The sequence below is a fragment of the Neltuma alba genome, unplaced genomic scaffold (assembly GCF_004799145.2).
Source record: "Neltuma alba isolate B1F8T4 unplaced genomic scaffold, ASM479914v2 tig00011721_pilon, whole genome shotgun sequence".
NCBI classification, from domain to species: Eukaryota; Viridiplantae; Streptophyta; class Magnoliopsida; order Fabales; family Fabaceae; genus Neltuma; species Neltuma alba.
This window is the reverse complement of record NW_021636353.1, coordinates 45,025-66,432: the sequence shown is the minus strand read 5'-3', so window position 1 is coordinate 66,432 and position 21,408 is coordinate 45,025. Positions and strand designations below refer to the sequence as shown.

At 38.1% G+C, this 21,408-nt stretch overlaps 1 protein-coding gene, 2 long non-coding RNA genes, 1 other non-coding gene and 1 pseudogene across 4 annotated transcripts; 3 read left to right on the top strand and 2 right to left on the bottom strand.

Moving 5' to 3' along the window:
- Positions 1–465: 465 nt before the first annotated feature.
- LOC114717250 (heat stress transcription factor C-1-like) lies at positions 466–1,913 on the bottom strand (annotated as a pseudogene).
- Positions 1,914–3,417: 1,504 nt separating this feature from the next.
- Positions 3,418–12,572, bottom strand: LOC114717253 (uncharacterized). The gene is made up of 3 exons (XR_003737694.1): positions 12,227–12,572; positions 11,939–12,116; positions 3,418–3,441 (listed from the first exon to the last, which is right to left on the bottom strand). It is a non-coding gene; the product is annotated as an uncharacterized LOC114717253 (long non-coding RNA).
- On the top strand, positions 7,511–7,591 carry TRNAL-AAG (transfer RNA leucine (anticodon AAG)). The gene has a single exon. It is a non-coding gene; the product is annotated as a tRNA-Leu (tRNA).
- Positions 8,874–9,715, top strand: LOC114717252 (uncharacterized). Its single transcript, XR_003737692.1, has 2 exons — positions 8,874–9,033; positions 9,179–9,715. It is a non-coding gene; the product is annotated as an uncharacterized LOC114717252 (long non-coding RNA).
- A 3,882-nt stretch (positions 12,573–16,454) lies between the features above and the next one.
- Positions 16,455–20,607, top strand: LOC114717249 (uncharacterized). The gene is made up of 6 exons (XM_028902356.1): positions 16,455–16,666; positions 16,798–16,930; positions 17,532–17,635; positions 18,403–18,547; positions 18,634–18,774; positions 18,963–20,607. The coding sequence occupies exons 1-6, from the start codon at positions 16,626–16,628 to the stop codon at positions 20,466–20,468; spliced, it is 2,070 nt and encodes a 689-aa protein (XP_028758189.1). The 5' UTR covers positions 16,455–16,625; the 3' UTR covers positions 20,469–20,607.
- Positions 20,608–21,408: the final 801 nt, after the last annotated feature.

Genomic DNA, 21,408 nt, shown 5'->3' with positions numbered 1-21,408 from the left:
GCAAGATTATAGAAATATATATTGTTACATTGTCCTCACTCTTCTGGAGCTTGTTTTGATTTCGCGTCGTAGTTACATAGATGGTCTCCTCTGGCTAAATTTCCTATCAAATTTTGTTCAATTTAAATATATTTCACTTTTTAAATCACTCGCTACACCAATTAGTACCGTGCTGACAAAAAAATGGAAGGGGAAAAAAAGAAAAAAGAAACATGAACTCTTGGTTGTACGTCTGTCTGATTAGCCATATTGTCGCTTAAACTATAAATTTGTTATATATGAGTTATAATTTCTAAATTTAAGATTTATCAATCCTCTCGGAAATTCACATCTCAACTAGCTTAGCGTACTCAAGATAGATTTATAGGCGAATGCGTCCTCCATACAGGTTGGGTTTTAAATTAAAAATGTAGTGTGGATAAATTAGAAGCCTCCTCCAAATTAAAATTTATCAGTTGTTCTTCATAAAGCGTACAACTCAACCAGTGTATTTAAGATTAATAAGTAAAAGTCGCAGGGCAAGGTTAAACTTTCAATTTTACCTAGAAGTCTATAGCTGGGAAAGATGTTTTGAACAGATTAAACAACAACAAAAAAATCTCCATAAACAATGTTGGAGCACATATAATTAGAATTAGAATTATAACTTGATACCAAAGACAGAATCTGACACAAATTTTGTGAAGCAAGCATATCTAAAAGCCCCACTCCAACAGCGAAAATGGATAAGGCGGCGGCGGCGGCCTCGGTTTGCTCTGGGTATCCGGCGCCATATCTGTAAAACATGTCAATAATTGACCGTCACCGGCGTGACATTCCGAATACGTCCCTCCTAGAGGCGGCCATACGGTTCCCACCGCCGTGGAAACGGTGGTGTCGCTATTACTCTGTTGACTCCGAGGAGGTGTGTCAAGTGTTGCCTGGCTTTTGCCCCACCAATACGGTGATGATTCCTGCGGCGGAGAAGATTGACAAAAATTACGAGTTTCGAAACCAGTAGTCTCCGGCGACCAAGGCATAATACCTCCCACCACAGTTGCCTCGTCTTCTTCCACCTTTGTTTTGACAGCCATGCCAGACGAAGACGAGGACGAGGTGGTGGCAGCGGCGGCCGATGATATCAGGCGCCGCCTCTTCTCCGCCAACTGTCTTCCTTCTCTCTTGGCCAATACGCGGGATAGAGCATCAGGGTCCTCCACCACGTTGCACAGAAACGCCATCATTTTCTGAGGTCGTCTCTCCGTTGCCTCCAACCTCTTATTCATCCCTTCCACCTCCTTGTCCAGCGCCTTCTGCTCCTCCTTCAACCTCGCTATCTCCATCACCAACACTTCTTCATCCACTTCCTCCATCAGCTTCCCTCCAAACCCTCATGATAACACATAATATTCTTATTCTTGTGCTGCTTCTTCCTCACTATGTTCACCAACAGCTGCTTCTGCCCCCGAAGGAACCACTCGTTCGCAAACTCCCATCGATCTGGATCCACCTTTTTGAAACCCTATCACGAATTCCATCACACACATGCACATGATAAGAAAGCAAAGATTGCGATGCTTAAATAAAAGAGGCTGTTAAATGAAAAGAAAACTCCATGGAAGTTATGGAGGAAGCTAACATAGGTATTGAGCTGACGAACGAAGCTGGAGAAGTTGTTGTGCTTGAAATACGCTGGTAAGATCCTGCGGGAGAAATCCAAAGGGTCGACGACGATGAAGCTATTATTGGCTGGCCCCCAAGCGACGAGATCATCGGTCCTGGGATCGTTGACTATGTGGTACGTCTTCATGACGAACGGCGCAATCACGTCGTTCTGCTCCATCCCATACTCTCTCTCTCTCTCTCTCTCTGGACGATGCGGGTGTGTTTGTGTGAATCTGACTGAGCCTGTTTTTCTATTTTTGGTGGGAGGTTCGCTTTCTCAAGGATGATGGAGCACCACCGTATATATAAAGGGACGCGCACACAGTAACAGATGCGGCTAACGTGGCGATCTTTGGGAGCGACGAGATGGACCCACATACCTCTTTCTTTTTCCTTTTTTGTCAAAACCCATTTTTGTGACACGTCATGCCTGATGGGGGTTGAGATATTTTGGAAGGGGACAAACGACGGGAAGCACGCGCGTATTGAGAGAGTGAGAGAAACGCTTAAAGAGCGCGAGTGAGTGCGCAAGTGGGGTGGTCCCCATTGGACTAAACGACCCGCTTTTCATTGGGTGCTGCTGCGTTATCGCTCCCTAATCTTTTTCGAGGATTTAACCGAGCATGACCAATTGAGGGGCAGCTTAACCAATGTGACCATTTGTTAAAATTCTTATACTCCTCCTATCCTTAATATAAGACCTATTTAACTAATTTGATTAGATTAAGAAAGTTAGATAAATTAGTTAATTATAAAAAATGTGACACGTTTTTCCTAAAATACCATAATCATCTTTTTTAATACTTCATTTTTCTCTTCTACTTCTACTTGATATAGTTGAAGGAGTGTCCATAGGGGTAATTTAGAAAAACTTGATAAATATAAAAAATGGGTCTTATATTTAGGACTAAAACTAACTCACCAATTAGGTCCTATATTAAGGACCGGAGAAGTATTTTATTTTGAGTATTGATTTGTTAAATTTAACGATTGTTATTATAATTAAATGGTCGGATGAAGTTTGAAGATGAATATATATCACAGCTTGATTTTGATATATGGTTTTCATGCGAAAGAGATTGGAATGAACAGTGACAAGTGGCGAAGGTTTAGATACCTTTAGCCAAAAGGGAACAATATTATGGTAAGGACAAAGCTATCTATTTCGGGGGGCAGTGAGAAATTACAAAATATGTATATAACTATAACTATATATATAATTAAAAAAGTTTGATTTGATGGAAAACAAATAAATTAATTAAATTAACAATGATGGGAAAGCAGCGGGGAGGAAAATGAATGAGCACATGAAAATGGCTGTATGAGCAGAGAAAACACGGCAGACCGTGATTGCAATATTTTATACTTTAGATTCGGGGACAGGATTTATTTATTTTTAAAATGAAAAATCAGTGTGATCATTGGCGAAATAAAGAAATGGAATTGGAGGAATAAAGAAAAGGCTAGCTTGACTTGAACAGCGGGTTAAGATTCGAGTACGCGTCGTCCCCTGGTTGGTCCACGTGTAATCTTCTCCATTGGTATTATGGTGTTTCAACGCCGGGGAGCAGATGATTGGTAATTTCATTTCGTACTCTTACGAAAGTTTCTCCGATGGATCCATGGTGAGCCCCGTGAAGAAGCCAGAAGAGCAACTCGGTTGAAGTCAACGTGAGGGTAGGAAAAAGGTTTTCATTCCAACCTCTAATACACATAATGTATAAAATACTATAGTAACTAGTTTTAGAGATAAGTAGCGGAAAGATATATATATATATATATATATATATACACACACTATCTCCAATTTTATTTATAAAACTTCGTTTGCGGTCTATAAATGAGATTTTATAAATTGGACGGAGGTGGTGTATATATTTATATGCGGAGAGGAGGGATGAGAATGTGGACGATGGTTGATTGGAGGTTGCCCGTTGGGGAAAGGAGAGATCCATTACTTAACAAAAGTGGTAATGGGGGGAATAATTAATATAATATAATATGATAGGAGCGGAAGAGCTGGAAGCTAAGGCATCTTTAATTGGAGCAATATATTACTACCTCCGGTCCTTAATATAAGACTCTGTTTGACTTTTATTTTGGTCCTAATTATAAGATCCCAGTTCACTCTGTCTCTCATATTTATACATTTTTTTTTTCAAAGTAGCCTTTCTAACAATAATAGTTCTAGTCAATACACTTAATTAGTGAGGATATTTTAGGAAAGACAACACCTATTTAGGACAAATAACTAACTCAACCACTTCCTTAATCTCCTCAAATTAGTTAACTGGCTCTTATAATTAGGATCGAAGGTACTATTATGCTTATGCAGAGGTCTTGGGGCACTCGGGGTGGGGCTCCAAGAACACGTGAATTATATTCCGCGCCCTAGCATATGCCTCCAAGAAAAGAATACTCACCCTACGTGTGTGAATATATATATATATATATATATCTCCCCCTGGCCACCACCAAAACATATAATTAATCCTCCTAATAACTTGGCTTCAACCCATTCTTATTATTATTATTATTGCATTAGTGCAAGCTAAGTGCGCCGTATTTTTCCTTTGCCTCTCCAATCTCCATCCTGCATCAGCACTACAGTAGGAACCAAACCAATAATATCTATCTGCAGAACAACATATTATTATTAAAGCATAATGCAAATCAGAAGCATGACCATCCCAGTGTGAAAGGAGCTTGGAATAAGGGTTTTGACTGCATGCCATATACGCTTTGTTTGTTCAGAGATTCCCCAAATGGTCAAATATAGTAGCAGGGGCACTGCCCTTTGCTTCAAGGTATCTACATTAATTGGGCGGACCTACTTAGGCATGACAACGACATAAATAACACCTGTCTTTCATTTTGTGGACCCCCAAAAAAAAAAAATGCTCTTCTTTTTCTTATTTAGCTCCTCTGCGTCTTCATTATTCTTGCATGCACCCCCTCACTGTCACATACAAATCCATTACATCTCAAATCCAGTTCTTGTTTATTTATTACCCCCGCCTCTCTCTCTCTCTCTATATATATATTCCTTCTCTTTTCTTGTCAAACCAGCCTCATTAATTGTGCTCCTCTGATTTGTTTTTCAATTCAATCTCGTCAGTAATCCACCACACAATCAAGCCCGCGTAGGTAATCATAGCATATATAATAACATTGGGTCCCCTCTGGCCTCCCTAATGCAGTAATTAATTACTGCCTCCATTCTTAATATTAAAGTTAATTGGAGGTTTGAGTTTGGTCCTAAGACTTCAATTAGTTTTGTCCCTCAGCCCAGTCCATGTTAAACATGTTGGTATCATTGGCAGTTTCAATGTAGAGGATGGAAGAGGATATTTTAAGAAAACTAATACAGATTTTTAACAAATACCTAATTTAATTAGTTTTCTACAACTATCCAAGTTAATTAGGTAAATCTTATATCAATACCCTATTTTGACATTATAGTATATCATTAAATTATGAAGCTCACGAGTCTTGAATACCAACGTAGGACAGTTTCCAATTGTTTGGTTAATCAGAAAAAAAACTATATTGATAGTGTGATTGAAGAAGATTGAGTAGCTGATTGGTGGATTATTGGTCAAGGGATTTGATAACACACAGCAGAATTAGGTTTTCCGTTTTAGGGTGTAAGTTTGGTAAACGACTCCATTTATATATAGCAACAGTCACCAACACATGGATTACTGAGTCCACCAATCACTTTTACTTAACGGCGAACAAACCCAAGCTTTTTCACTGATCATCTCTCTTAGCTAATAGTGTGCTAATTGACTTTAATTATCAGATGGGGATCTGAACGGCAGCCTGAAATTATTTGAAATAACTAATTAACTAAAACCAATGAGTTTCGTATGTGAATGAATTATATTCATTTATATATGATTTGAAGTTCAAGTATTTTGATTTTGTAGTTCAATTGCACTTGAAATATTTTTATGTAATTCATTTCAAGGCTTGAGCTGTACATATAAGGACATAGTCAGCTTATGAATGGGACAGGATTACAACGGTGTATGTGCGGATTAAACAAGGACGGTATTATATTGAGAGGAAGAATGGATGAAAGAGACAGATATTTAAGGTAAGATGAGCCAGATTTTAAAGTGCATGCTTATCACAAAAGATCAGATTAGTTTCTATGTCAGCCAGGTGAGAAGAAAATGGAGGCTTCATTAAAAGTGCCCTAAGACTCAGGCCAGATCTACGAAATCTAACTGCGATCTGCAGCAGTACGTGGACTTCAACACGTGTCATCAAGAAGGGTCCAGACTAAAGAACACGTTAACGAGTCTTCGCAAGTTCAACGTTGTACTGTTCCAATTCTATCACGGTCCTGCGTACTCCTGGAGAATTTTAGCGTGCGGAGAGTGATAATAATATCTTAATTTTGTACATGTATTATATGTACGTAGAGGTGAAGTTTGGCTTAAGCAGAGACAACCCAAGTCACTGTAATGTCGGTAAGATGAATAAGTTTCAGCAAACTTTAATCCTGGATCAGGGTTTTACGGACATGATGTGTAAAAGTTGAGAATTTAATTTCATCAGTTCTGCAACTACTCTCGGCTTTAGCTGTTTGGCGTCATGTGCATTTAAGAACTAGCTTGACTTTCTGGGAACCTAGCTAGCTTGGAATATTCTCTCGCGTGAAACAAAGATCTTTCAAGGACATATTGAGGAAGAGAAGACAAAAGAAGCAAATTCTGCAGTGGCATTTGGAGCCACATATGTGTACTTGGTGAGCTTTCATTAGCCACATGAAGATTTAGATTCGAAACAGGAGCAAGAGGGGAGCGTGAGGGGATGATTGTGTCCTAAAGTGAACCGAGGGAAGGGACATGATGAAGAATTTGACGATCAAAACACTGTGACTTATGACACAGAGACCCTATGCCTCGCCATGTGTCCACCTAAACTGTAACAATCATGTGCTGGACAAAGCAGAAAGGAACAGGGACAGCCAAAGACATTGATAGGTAAACGAGACATATGATTGGGCAACTTTAATCCGAGCGTCTCTTTTCATCAATGGTCTTGTTGGATGCACGCAACAGGTGGCACAAAACATTAAGTTTCAACCAGAATCTGTGATGTTGCCTTCCTTGTGTGGCGCCAACAGAACAATTCGCCTAAACATCATACGATGCCCATATGATCTATACGTTGAAAATTGTCAGATTTTTTAATGTGATAACGTTGGTAATAATGAAGATGGATGTGATATGTTGGTTGTAATGAGAAATTCATTGGTCTAAATGTACAAAAGAATAACACATCATCGGATTTAAGAGTACAGCAACTGACTTAAAAAATGGTGAAGGATCATATGCAGCTAAATTTGGATGGTGAAGGTGTCAATTAATTTACCACATGCTTAGTGACACATCAAGGTTTCTGTTTTGGCGGCGAGAAGAGAGGTGGGGCTAAACTGGTGATGGGTGTAAGTGGGTATTAAATATAAAGGCTGATGCGCTAGAATTCAATTGTTATTTGGCAAGTTAAGCTGTGGGATAGTCAGAACTACAGGGGAAGCCCCCAAATGATCTTCTGATCTTGTGGGCCCTGTGAACACAAAAACGCTTACCATTTGAATGGGCCAACAAGAGTGGCAGTGGACAAACTGAAATTCGCCCCACTGATTGTGACCATAAAGATTAGAGAGTTCGGGGAATTGCAAGATTCGAGCTCCGTTTCTGCCACTTGGATCCATCGCGTATTCATTATTGATGTTCTTGCCTAAATTATGCTATGCTCAGTATCGTGTTTCGAAATAATCTCAAAATCTTTGGCCGTGATGTGGTGCTGTGTCCACATGTAGAGGGTAGAAAACAAGATGGTCAACACAGTTGAGATGGCCGAGTTGGTCTAAGGCGCCAGATTAAGGTTCTGGTCCGAAAGGGCGTGGGTTCAAATCCCACTCTCAACAATTTTTGTGTTTTTTCCACTGGGCCAGTCAAGTATAGATTCGGCCCAATAAAGTAAGCCCATCTTTTAACTCTCCGGATGTTCTTTCTCCCCTTTTCTCGGCCCAAGTCTTCATTATAAAACGATCTGTTTCTGAATCACGTGATCAAACCTATCCACCCTTTGCTGATCCGAATTTCCTAATCCTAGCCATCAAAAGTGCAATTCCCTCTTTTAAGCACTCAATCTCACGCAAAATCAGCAAACAATTGTGTACTGATTAATTACAAATTTAAAAATCACGAGACATCAAATATTGAACAAAGGATAATGGATCAACACTAATAGTTAAAAATGTTTTGAATTTGCCAAAAAAAAAAAAAGGTGTTAAATTATTTTTGACATAAAAATAAAGATTATACTGACACTGCACAGGGAAGGCGTAAATAGATGTGCATCTATGCATTCTCAAGATGCCACCTCGTCAAGTCCGGAAAGCGCTGAATTTTACAATGAAGTGTTGTGTTGTTCTTCTGTCTAGGTTTATTACACATAACGAGGAAAATATAAAATTTTTGATGTGTTCTCAAGACGCCATAACTTTCATCAACACAGGGCATTTATCATATATGAGCGCAAAAGACATGATGATGGGCTAGAAAATTGGCAAAGACTGGTTAAACCAATCGGACCTGCCCAATCAGCTTTGTTCGGCTTCTGGTAATTACTATCTCGTGTGACTTGGATGAAGTTTGTTTTTAGATATGTACCACTATTATTGTGTTTTCTCTTTTTTGCCAGCGTTTTCTTTATCTTTTAGTGGTTGGTTGGTGATTAAACTTATTTTTTGTCATAATATTTAACTACTTTTCTTAATTTTATAAAAGCAGTTAATAAAATATTATAAAAATAACTGGAGGAAGGAAGTATCTTCTCTCAAACTACCCCTATTAATAACTCACATTAATTAATACTTACAATCCATAGTCATAGTTTTTCCATGGTAGATAATCAAGAATATCTTTAATAAATCAAAACATATTTTTTCTTTATAAATAACTAATTCAATTATATTTTTTATTTATACGAATTAGTTATTGGGCTTCTAAATTGAAGGAGCAGAAAAGTGATCATATGCGTTAAAAACAGAGGAGGCTAACTTTATGGATGCGGCAACATAGATCCCAAGGGGCCTTTAATTTTTCCGGTTCGTATTGCCCTCTTTACTCTTCTTTATTGGTGAGAGTGGAGGGGGAGGTGCCTGGTGAGCTAATTAAGATAAGAAGAACAGAAAGGTTGGTGAAGGGTAGGTGGGAATGTTAGTTCTACACTTGTGGCCGCAATTACGCAGACGAAGAAGAATTGAGATGAAGAGATGAGATGAGATGAATAAACAAACAAGTAGCCCCTTCTCCATTTCTGAACCTCTAGCTATTATGATCCCTCCCTCACCTCACGCTCATGGTCTTATTTCGCTTCCCACATCTCTTCATTCTAATCTGATGATTACTATTCTTGCGATTCTTCTCTCTCTCTCTCTCTCTCTTTCTGTTTTTGAATAACATATATATAAGCTGATGATGATTGTGAATGTGGTTGGTGGATGCAGTCTCTGGCAAGTTCGATGGTGAGATGGATATTGAGGCTGTTCAGCTCGCTGATCGGGGAGCCAGTTGCTTCGGTGTCCACCTTGCTCTATTACAGCGGCCTTCTTCCTCCCAACACCGTCCTCATCAGGCTGGTCCGCCGCGACTTGCTTCATCATGACAATTACCTCTTCCGTTTTATCATCCACCTCCTGTCTTTAATCTGAACTTCTTTTACATGATCTGAACCCCCCCCCCCCGGGCCAGCGCTTCTGGGAACAACAAGGTGACACTGGATCACTACTTTGTGAGGGATGCTTCTTATGTAGATGAGTTCGTTAATTAAGTGTTGGGAAGTTAACTTGGATGTGTACCTATTTATTAAATAAATCACAGCAGCATCTAGTTTCCTAATCCTGCTTTTGTTGTTGTCTCCATGGCTGTGAGGAGGAAGACAACATTTTACTCCAGCTTTTAGGTTTTATATAGATTTTTTATTTGTCATCTCATACTTGCTATTATTAAACATGTACAGATGTAAAGACTGGCTTCATTTCTTAGTTACAGAACAAATTTGTTGAGATATTTAAAAAAACCATTTTTGAAAATATTTTGGAAAATACACTTTGGGCCATGTGTTTTAAGGATAAAAAAATAGAATATTTTTTTATCTTTTATTCCACTACATTATTAAAGAGAAGATGGTTTATTAACGACAATTATATATGTTAATAAAGCAAATCATTTTTTTACTTTTCATTTCACTATTTTACATATTTTTTTAACAAATCAAATACTTTTTTATTTTTTAAAAAAAACCTGTTATTAGTTATTTTGCAGGATTATTATTTTAAAATAAAGACCTCAATATGTGAAATTGCTATTTGGGCCATTTGGTCTACTGAAATTGTTATTCGCTAAAGTTGAATATGTCATTTCCATAGTTAACTTATCATTTGGCATACCTGAGTTGTGATTTTAGGCATTTCACTAAGATTTCATATTTGCAATATGAGATCGAGTCTTTATTTGTCATTTTTCAAATTGAGAGTCCTAAATAATAATTTTACATATTAGAGGGTCTTTATTTGTTATTTTTCCCGATATCAAACAAGTACATAATAAATAATTGAAGTCCTTTCATCATTTTTGTACTAGACTTACATATTCAATTCAATGAATCTGAACTAATATTAGTTACACATAAAGCTAAAAGTAAAAATGAGTTGGGGCTACATAGCAAAAGTGTTCAAGGAAATGAGATGCCCTGAAGAAATGACACAGAGACTCTTAAACTGTATAAGTACCACCAGAACTCAGATTTTGTGGCACGGTTCCAAATTAGAAGAATTTAAACCATCAAGAGGACTAAGACAAGGCGATCCCATCTCACCCTATCTCTTCGTGCTAGGCATGGAAAAACTTACCCATCTTATCCTTGACAAAGTGAGAGAGAGAAAGTGGAGAGGTTTGAGAGCTGGAAGGAGTGGCCCTATAATTTCTCACATGATGTTTGCTGATGACCTTGTTTTATTTGCAGAGGCAGAAATGCCTCAAATTGACATAATTCTTCAGGTTTTGCAGGTTTTTGGAGAGATCTCTGGACACAAGGTTAGCTGTGAAAAGACACAAATCTATTTCTCACCAAATGTCTCGCAGCGCACTAAAAAAGAGATTTGTGATAAATGCAAATTCAAGGCAGTTGAGGACCTGGGTAAATATCTGGGAGCGAACATAGAGTTTCCAAGAAAGAAGAAAGACAAATATAAATGCATCCTGGAGAAGATCAAGAGTAAGCTTAGTGGATGGAAGGCGGAGAGCTTATCACTGGTGGGAAGGATCACCTTAGTGAAAGCAGTCACAAGCTCAATGTCCCTTTATCCTCTTCAACATGGAAGACTGCCCAAGGACATCGTGGAAGAAATTGAAAAAGCACAGAGACAGTTCATTTGGGGAGAGCAGGAAGGAAATAGGAGATGGCATGCCATTTCTTGGGATAAGCTATGTCAACCCAAAGATTATGGAGGAGTGGGAATTAAGTCCTTACAGGTTATGAATGATGCATTTCTATTAAAGATGATTTGGAAATTTAGAAATGAACCGACGGCACTGTGGGTATAGGTGTTGAAAGCAAAATACTGTCAAGAACTAGTAAGGGGGAATGAAATGACTAGTAAAAGAACTGATTCGCAGCTCTGGAAGGAACTATGCAAGCTCAAGGATCTGTTTGAGGAGAATGCCTTCTTGGAGGTCAAAAATGGAGAATCAACCCGAGTCTAGACAGATAACTGGATCAGAGGTGTAGGTAGATTAATTTCACTTGTGCCAGATACACAAGACATAGATCGATCCCTGTGTGTAAAAGATCTTGTCAAGGAGGATGGTACGTGGGATCTTACCCCACTGAATCAAGTACTGCCGGAACGAATAAGAGATAAATTAGGGGAAATGCCGAAACTAAAAAAACGAGGAGACGAACATGATCATATGGAGCCTTGACACAAAAGGCGAATTCACCATAGCAAGTACTTATAAAGCTCTAATCAGAGCACCAGAACCAAGAAACAAATTGTTTTGGAAGAAGATGTGGAAACTCCAGATTCCTGAAAGAATCGGGATTTTTCTTTGGAGGGCCTCGCTCAACAGACTCCCAACCCAAGAGATAACAAGGAAATGGGATGGAGGACAAGGGACATGCAAAAGCTGTCAACAAACAAAGGAGGATCTCATTCATGCTATGAGGGACTGTCCTGAAGCGGCTAGAATTTGGATGAAATTCATACCTGAAGCACGAAGGAATTCCTTTTTCAGTGGTAATTGAGAAAGCTGGTTCCCGAACAATGTTCTTTATAAAGGATGCAATCTAGAGGAAGCTCAATGGCCTGAAACCTTCGCCACTGTTTGCTAGTTCATCTGGCAATGGAGGAATAGTAAAGCACATGATGAGAGTTTTAGGCGACCCTGGAGAGCAGATGACATCATTAGACAGTACATTAGAAATTATACGGCAAGATGGGAGGAACAAGGAGACAGATATTAGCAAGTGGAAATTCGAAGAATTAAATGGTTACCTCCAAGAAAAGATTGGTGCACACTTAATACGGATGGAAGCATCAACTACAAAGGAAAAGCAGGATGCGGAGGAGTGATAAGGGGAGATTGTGGAGAGTGGCTGAGTGGATTTACAGTAAAATTAGAGAAGTGTGATATCAGACAAGCCGAAGCGTGGGGAATAATTGAAGGACTTTGTTTATGCAGACAAATGGGATTCAAGAAAATTGAAGTTGAATGCGATGCGGAGCAGATCGTCCAGGAAATCAGACAGGGAGCGGAAATTAAGGGTTGTTACCAGATCTCAAGGAAGCTGAAGGAACTGCTCATCCTTCAATAGCAGCTCGACTTCAAGCATATTTTCAGGGAAGGGAACCAAGTCGCAGATAAACTCGCCACTATGAGCAACAAAATGAATCAGAGAAGACTCGTTTGGAATACGTCGCCGGATTGGGTGGAAGAACTGGTCAAACTTGATGCTGCTGGGTTTGAAACCCCAAGAAGAATAGTTGTCATGTAACTGATGGGCTTGGCCCCTTTATTTCACCAAAAAAAAAAGAAGCTAAAAGTAAATAGTAACTAGAGTATTGAAAAGTCACGGTAGATGCAATTTATTCTACCCGTGCAAAGAAAATATGCGATAGGTTTGGGGCTCCCCTCCTATCTGAAGGAAAACCCAATATTTAAAGACCATTTAAATCTCACTTATTGAATTGGAGAGGGGACAAGTTAGGGTTAAGGGTGAGTTTTCATTTGAGAAAAAAAAGCACCATTTGGGGAGAGAAGAAGAGAGAAAACTATTTTTACATCTTCACAAGATAGTTTCAGTAAATCGGTCGGCATTTATGTGCGTTTGTTAATAATTGGATTGGGTTGAAATTTGGACAATAATTTCACAACACCCAATACGTCATTTTTAACAGAGGGATTGTCAAATCATGGCCTAGCGTTGGAGATATTGAGTTCATCCTATAGCCTTTGGTTTGGAGTATATTTCAGCCTCTTCATTCTCTTTTGTAAGCTCGTAGCTTTGAGTATTTGGCTAGTTGTTTGCACTTGTTTATGTATATAGTTGAGACTCTCTTGTATCTTGTTTTAATCACAGTGAAGCTATGATTTTCTTTGGGCGAGATGACTCGTGATTTTTACGCTTGCATTGAGAGGTTTTTTATGTTAATAATTTTTTGTGTCTCTTGTGCTATTTAATTTCTGCCATATACTTGTTTTGTTTTCTGAAATATTTTTCCGAGTTGTGAGAAAATATTTTCGTTACATGTAACTCATACAGCTAAGTTATGTGTTTTTCTCATCAATATGCACTGCACACCAACAAGTTGATTGTTAAGATAATAAACAGTCTCACTCTCATAAATAGTATAACACAAGTTCGAATTCCGAGAAGCATACTTGTTGGGAGGCACATGCTTTTAATGGAGACACGTTTTTTTTTTCTTTTAAAAGCCTAATTATATACTACTTTTAATCCTTAGTATAAGATCCAATTTGACTTTTATTTTGGTCCTAATATAAGACCCATCTACTTTACCCTCATATTTATTTATTATTTTTAATATAATCTTTCTAATAATTATAGTTGTAGCCAATAAACTAATCTAGGAAAAATATCTATTTATTATAAATAATTAACTTAATTTATTTTCTTAATCTACTCATTAGTCAATAAACTTTTACTCCTCCGGTCCTTATTATAAGACCCAATTTGACTTTTATTTGGTCCTAATTATAAGACCCAATCCATTTTGTCTCTTATATTTATGCATTTTTTTCCAAGATAATCCTTCTAATAATGATAGTTTTAGCCAATATACTTAATTAGCAAGGATATTTTAGGAATGACAACACTTATTTATTATAAATAACCAACTTAACTTACTTCCTTAATTTTCTCAAATAAATCAATTGGGTCTTATAATTAGGACCAGAGGAGTATATTGGACCTAACCACCATCAATTTGTCATATGGAAGAATTTTCAAGCTGGAAGCCCTTTCAAGAAAAACAAATATATATATTTGGAATTCCTGAAACGAATTATTTTTAGTGTGTTTATATATATCTGATTACTACCAATCAAACTCACACACAAACACAAACACGTCATAATCTTGACTGTGTCCAACATGTATTTGGTAACGAGTATTCGCACTTGTTTGGTAATAATTTGTTTTTATCCCATTTATACTCCAACAAAAGAATTTAAAAGGCAAGAAATATACTTGCCTCAAACCATACGGCACCAAGTTGGGATTTAGAACAAGTCCGAAGATGTATGTTTATACACTTCTGATCCTTAATATAAGACCTATTTAATTAATTTGATTAGATTAAAAAATTAAGTAAGTTAGTTAATTATAAAAAATGTAACACGTTTTTTTTAAAACATCATAATCATATTTCTTAATACCGCCTCTCATTTTTCTACTTGATTTATAATTGAGGGAGTATCCATAGGAGTAACTTAGAGACAATTGATAAATATCAGAAATAGGTCTTATATTTAGGACTAAAACTAACTCAATAATTAAGTTCTATATTAAGCACGGAAGAGATTACAGACTGGGACAAAAAGCAAACAATAGGCCAGGCTAAACTTAATTATGTTTCCCTTCGCCGTCCCCATCACAACCAGCCAACGTGCCTGCATTACTTTCATTTCGGCTAGCCACACTTTGTTGATCCCCAAATTCGCCTTTTTTTTTTTTCCTCTTCCTCGTAGCACAAAAATATAAATGCTTGAAGTCCTCTATTATTATTGTTGTTATTATTTCAAATTCATATGAAAATCATAGAGAAATCAAATTAAACTATCAAATGCAATGAAATTTAAATGAGTGCTATCAAGTATTTAAATAGTTTGAATTAAATTGAATTGTTTTGTTGGTGCCGTTTCTTTTCAGGATGGGGAGGAAGAAAACAAAGCCGATGACTTCCAATTAAATGTTGATTCTTTGGACACGCAACTGCTGGATGGGGTGGACACAACTGGACGGATGGTCAATTCTTCCACTCAGTCATGTGATATTCGCTATACGGATTTAAAGTTATATCTACTCCCTCAAATTTCAACAAATATGTACACACGGTGCATTCAGTACTCAATATAAAAGCTTGTTGAATAATCTAAATAAAATAAAAAAAATTAATTAAATTAGTTATTTGTAATAAATATGTATTGTTTTTTTTTACAATATTCTTACTCATCATACGTATTAGTTGAAACTACTATTTGATCAAATTTTTAACATATATAATTATTATAAAATTATCTTAGAAAATAAATAAATAACTATGAGAGACAAAATAGATTGAGAATTTATATTTATGATTAAATTGAAAGTCAAACTATCTTTTATATTAAGAGGTATTTTTTTTAAAAAAAAACCTAAATATATATGTATATATTTTAATGTAATTTCCATCATTCAAGAACACGATGATTATTGTTTAAACAGTAGAGGCAAACACGTAACTCCTGCGCCTTTATTGGTTGCATTATTGAAGTTGAGCTCAGAGTGATAATATTAAGTCTTGGTTGACTCATTTGTTTAAGGATGAAGCTCGTCACAGAAGCAACACTCCCATCTTCTTTTTTCCCCCCACTTTTTTAAACATAAAGGTCAAATCACCAGCACAAAATTAATCGCGAATCACGATCACCAACATTATTATTGAAGGTGATCATAACCTTCCTTTACTTTTCCTCATCTCATGGTTATAAATTATGCATTTCAAGCGCATTCTTTCTTCCATTTTTATAGATGTCCACAAATAATTGTCATAATTAATACGTTCCTATTCGTAATTAATAAACGGAATTAACGTCTCCGTGATCTCTGTTTTTTTCCCTTGTGCTCAAAAACAGGATGGTCGAGTTTTGACACCCGTAGAACAGCTGAGGACGCTATTCCGTGGAGCACGCGCCGAAAAGATTCCCCGCCCAAAGAAGATGAAAATCAATAACTTTAAATCGTGACCGTCCGCTACTTTCTTAGACTTCAAAAAGAGTAATCGAATCTAGCGGTAAATGTCACTCCTTTTGATCCACATTTACATTCTTATCCTTAAGCGATAACAACCCTTCTATTTTATATCCCTAAAATATCCTTCCTAACGTTCACATGGGGGGTCTCATCGACGTTGACCCCACTTGGGTCCTGACGGCAAAAGCCAAAGGTCATTATCGTAAGTTTAAAATATGAATTGTCACTGCGTCAGACTCACTCAAGCCTTTTTGCTCTTTCCGAATTTAATTGCTCTCTCCTTATTCTTGTTCATCTTCTTGGTTGAGTTCTGTGCTATTGTTTTCTCTTGCCTGGATTGATCCAAGGGGAACCGCATGTTCTGAGTTGATTAGTTTGCGGAGTCGAGCTGCCGCGTTGACTGCTGTCTGAGATCCAACATGTTGGACGGCCTGCTTGGTCGAGGTTTTGCCGCTAAGTGGTTAGTTCTCTCACCTTGTTGCTGTGTCTCTGCTCTGTTTTGATTCGATTCGGTTGTTGATCATGAAGTATTTGAGAAAAAATGTGAGAATGTGTTCATTTGTGTTTGGGTTTCCTTTTATATTTTCGCAGCAAAGCGCTGATCAAGCTGACCAAGAGTCGGATCGATGTGATAAGAAGGAAGCGAAAGGCGACTGAGAAGTTTCTGAAGAAAGACATTGCTGATCTGCTAGCCAATGATTTAGACGTCAATGCACACGGAAGGGTAATTGCTTTATTTGTTCATGTTACTTATGGTCTGGGTTTTGTTTGATTCTCCGGTTGCTTGAAGGCTGGAATGAATACTTTCGAGTATTTCTGGTTATTTGTGTGGTTGGTGCCGAGCATGTATATGTTTTGTATTTGCTGCTCTGCTGGTAATTGGAAAGTGCAATTTTCACTCTCGGGTAATATCCTAGGTTTGTCAAACAAATTAATTAATATAGAAGCAGAGGTAAAAGTACAAAAAGGAACCTAGTGGAACAACCTAAGAAGCGCCGACAAACATGACAAGGATTCCAGCACCCTGACATGATAAAATCTGAAGTGTCCTTGTGAAATAGTGTCATGACCGGTTTAAATTGATTGTGTGTGGGCAATGACTTATTCTTTGGAGTGACAGCTTCCTATCTGAGAACTGCTTCTCCCCCGCATTTTTGTCGTGATTTTCCATGGGTATCTGAATGATGACTATCTGTCTCTTCTCTTTATTTATTATCAATTATCAAGCATCTCAGAGACTTTCTAATTAACCCTATCCACAACTGCTTTTTATGTCCTATAATACTTTCTGAAAGTCTTGTCTTTCTTGTGAGGTGCTGAAACAGGCTGAAGGGCTGCTTGCTGAATTGACACTATCATCTTGTTATGATTTCGTTGAGCAATCGTGTGACTTTGTCTTGAAACACCTCTCAGTGATGCAGAAACTGAGGTATGAATCCTTTCCTGTGATTCCTGCTTAAACATTAATTTCATTTCGTTTGCTTGGCCAAAAAAAAAGAAGAGAATGATGCCCAGTCATGTCAATCTGCTGGACTTGTTGGGTTTATTATTCCTCGTACTCTAAAACAGCCTTCCATGTAGAGTAACGGTATGGCTCTTGGACATGAATGAAGAAGGCACAACCGAACCACTGATCTACATGGACACAGATGGACATGAGATTTCTTATATGAAGTTCAATATCGATATGCCCTGTCACATTTTTAATCGGTTAACTTTTTGAATGAAACAAATGTATCAGCATCAGCAGTTTAAGTTGTTCACACATCACACTGGGAGTCCTTTCCTCTCTATTTGTTCCTAGCTAAGTGTTTGTTCTTGTTTTCTTTTAAAACTTCACTCATCAATATCATCATTTTCCTCCTTGCGTGAACATCAGAATATCTGACTGACATTCAGTCATGATTTCTGACAGCCTTTGTGGCCCTCACTGCTACATATAAATGTGTGGATTGATAGATTAAACTCATTTCTAGCTAGCTGTGAGCATTCGGTCTATCTTAGAATCAACTTAGTGGTGAGGGAGGAGGTATTTTATTTATAAAAGTTGTGTGTCTTGGCCAATGTGTTTGCAGTTGAGTGTGATAAATGCTCGCATGTGATTGCATTTGAGCAGCGATTTCAATCTTGTCCTGATATCCTCCCGTGTCAAGTTGGAATATTCATGAACTTTAATTGCTTCAATTTCTTTTACAGTGGATGCCCTGAGGAATGCAGGGATGCTGTATCGTCTTTGATGTTTGCTGCTGCAAGATTTTCTGATCTACCAGAGTTACGTGATCTTAGGCAGATATTCCAGGAGAGATATGGGAATTCCATGGAATGTTATGTGAATCAAGAGGTCACTCATTATGCTTGTATCTTTGTGTGAATTTTACATATCCCTGACCTGTTCCTGAAATGACGGGCTAAATTGCTTGTTTACAGTTTGCTAAAAATGCGAACTCAAGGCCTTTTACATTGGAGAAGAAGGTCCGCCTGATGCAGGAGATTGCTTCAGAGTTTTCAATAATGTGGGACTCCAAGACTTTTGAACAGAGGATGCAGAAACCCTCTCCTCTTGTACAGGTGCTGTTTTCAGCATTTCTTTTCAATTATATGAGGAACTTAGCTTCCTTATTAAACGGTGTTTTGCCAATTTTAACCTGCTCCAAGTAAAATTACCCTTTTGTACATTGTTTCTCTCTTATTAGGTTCTAAACCTGTTGGAGAATGTTTCTCAAAGTGGAATGACTTCTTATATATGACTTCTGCAGGATGGCAATAATTATAACTATAGCCGCTTGACTGATCATAATAAGCCATCACTTGGAAACAATGCTGTCATAAAAGGATTCAAGGGTGATGTTCCATTGCAGAAAAGTCCTGGCCGTCTTAAAGATGGGCATAGATTTCACAACCGCCAGGAAGCAGATATTTTAGTGAGTGATGATCATAATATTCGGTCTGAATCCAAACTCCCTAGACATGGAGTTGGGGAGACAAATGGTGGAAATGATGTCATTTCGAGAAGGAATGGCCATGACAATAGATTGCTGGGAAGGCTAGACTCTGCTACCAAGAAGAGTAATAGAGGTTATTGGAAAGAAGATTTTATGTTAGATCCAAATGGACCAGGTTGTTCATTGCAGGGTAAAAGAGTGGAACACATAGATGTTGGCACTAAGCGGCATGATGGTTGGGGCGATGCCGCTTCTCAAAAAGTAAGCCATGATACTGTAGTGGCCAAGAAGTCAGACTTGAATCCCAGTCACGCGGAAATGCATTTGAAGAGGGATGTCAATGAGCCATCTACTGCTAATCGCGTCAACCTACATGATACTGTAGCTGCCAAGAAGCTAGACTTGAATCCCAGTCATGCAGAAATGCGTTTGAAGAGGAATGTCAATGAACCATCTACTGTCAGTCGTGCTGGCCCACCTGACTTTTATGACTCGCAGGGGAAAGTTCAAAAGGACGAAACACCTAGGGTCAAGCCCCGCTACAATAATGCCCTCCCACCACCTTATGTTAAACCTAATTCTAAACAGAAGAACAGCGCATGCGAAGTCAATATGGGATCTTCAAATGTTGTTAGTGATGGCATCCCTAAGCATCCTTCAGTGCATGACCAGCCTCATGCTGCTGCTGTAGCAGAGAGGAGCCAATTAAGTTTGGATAATTCTGAACCAGATAGGCAGACCACTAGACACGCAAGGCGTGGCAGAAGGAGTCATGAAAAAGAACTCTATGATCAAGAAGATATGCCAGAAGTCCCTGTCTTAAAACCAAAATCCACGAGGCGGAAGCACTCAAAATCACGGTCTAGTCACAAGGATGACGGTGCAGAAGATGCTGAAGTTGTGACAAGAAAATCAAGGAGCAGGACAAAGGATGAATCAAGACCTCAACATGGCCTGCAAACTCTCTTTGATGGTGAGCAGCATCGAAATGATGAAGAGGAAAAGATGATAGATAAGTTACTGATTCATTATAGTAAAAAGCCTTCCATCCCTCTTCCTGAAAAAGCAAGAAGAAAGTCCAAAAGTCGTCATGCACATCAAATGGATGACGCAGTTGAAGAGACGCCAGAGATGGTTACCCTTCCACCTCGATCCATTTCCCTTCCTCGTGAAGAAACAGGAGCAGAAAAAGCCAACAAAGTATTTACTCGTGCTGCTACATTTCAGGCAGACAGATCAAATGAAGCTCGACACGTACACCCCAAGTTACCGGACTATGATGATTTGGCTGCAAGGATTGCAGCCTTGAGAGGAACCTGAAGTTAGCTCCACATGTCCATTTCCCCTCTTTACATGGACATCAATTGAAGTCATCATGACCTTCCCCATAGAATCTCACGTTCTGGTGTTAAAGATAGAACGGGGGTGCTTCAATAGCAATTTATGGGCCTCTGGCTGGACGTTCTCAGAACTAATAGGTTGTGCGTTTCACCCCTTCTTATGACTGTAAAATAGAAGTGTTTGTAAGTAGAGTTTCGGTGCTCATGCTTGATTCAAATTGATGACAAAGATGAGATAGCGCGTAGTTTGGCAGGGTTCTTATTTATCCCCCTCTTCTCACACCTCGAAACTAAAAGGTTGTAACAGTTTTATTTATTGAACAATACTCTTCATATTTCTTTTTTGGGTGATGATACTAATACTTTTTCATTCTATCTATGGTGATAAATTTCTGTCCACACTGTTTCTTTAACTGCAAATGCAAGTGAAGTTGATATTGAACAGAGTAATCCGATGCAGTGACAAGATTCCTGATGGCGGATGGATTCCTAGCAAGTGTTGACGTGGAGAAGTTATCTCGAAACACTGAATAAAACGCGAATGATCAATATGACCTCAACGGCTAGTTGGAAATTATGAAGCGAAAGCCGAGAAGTGTGGATAACTGGATATGTTTTTATTTTCCTGAAGTCGAATTTTTAAAATAGTAAAACTTTTATACAGGATAAATAGAGCAAAATCATTGAAGGACGATCACTCCTTTTCTGCTTTATAAATAAACAAGCAAAGCCTGGCTTCCTCCCGGACGTAGGGATAGATTGGGTACGTACAACACGTAAATTGTTTAGCTTTAAATATTTTTAATGTAAAACAAACACTTGAAATAATAAGTTGACAGCCTTTAAATTTCGTAAAATGAATAATATATTTGCAACTAAAACTGTTCATGCAGCAGACGTCCATTTATCGGAAAAATAAT

Bases quoted from the DNA above. Each gene is read 5' to 3' on its own strand.
- LOC114717249 (XM_028902356.1), top strand. From the start codon at position 16,626: ATGTTGGACGGCCTGCTTGGTCGAGGTTTTGCCGCTAAGTG. The intron at 16,667-16,797 runs GTTAGTTCTCTC...ATATTTTCGCAG, and splicing joins CGAGGTTTTGCCGCTAAGTG to CAAAGCGCTGATCAAGCTGA. The intron at 18,548-18,633 runs GTCACTCATTAT...GCTTGTTTACAG, and splicing joins AATGTTATGTGAATCAAGAG to TTTGCTAAAAATGCGAACTC.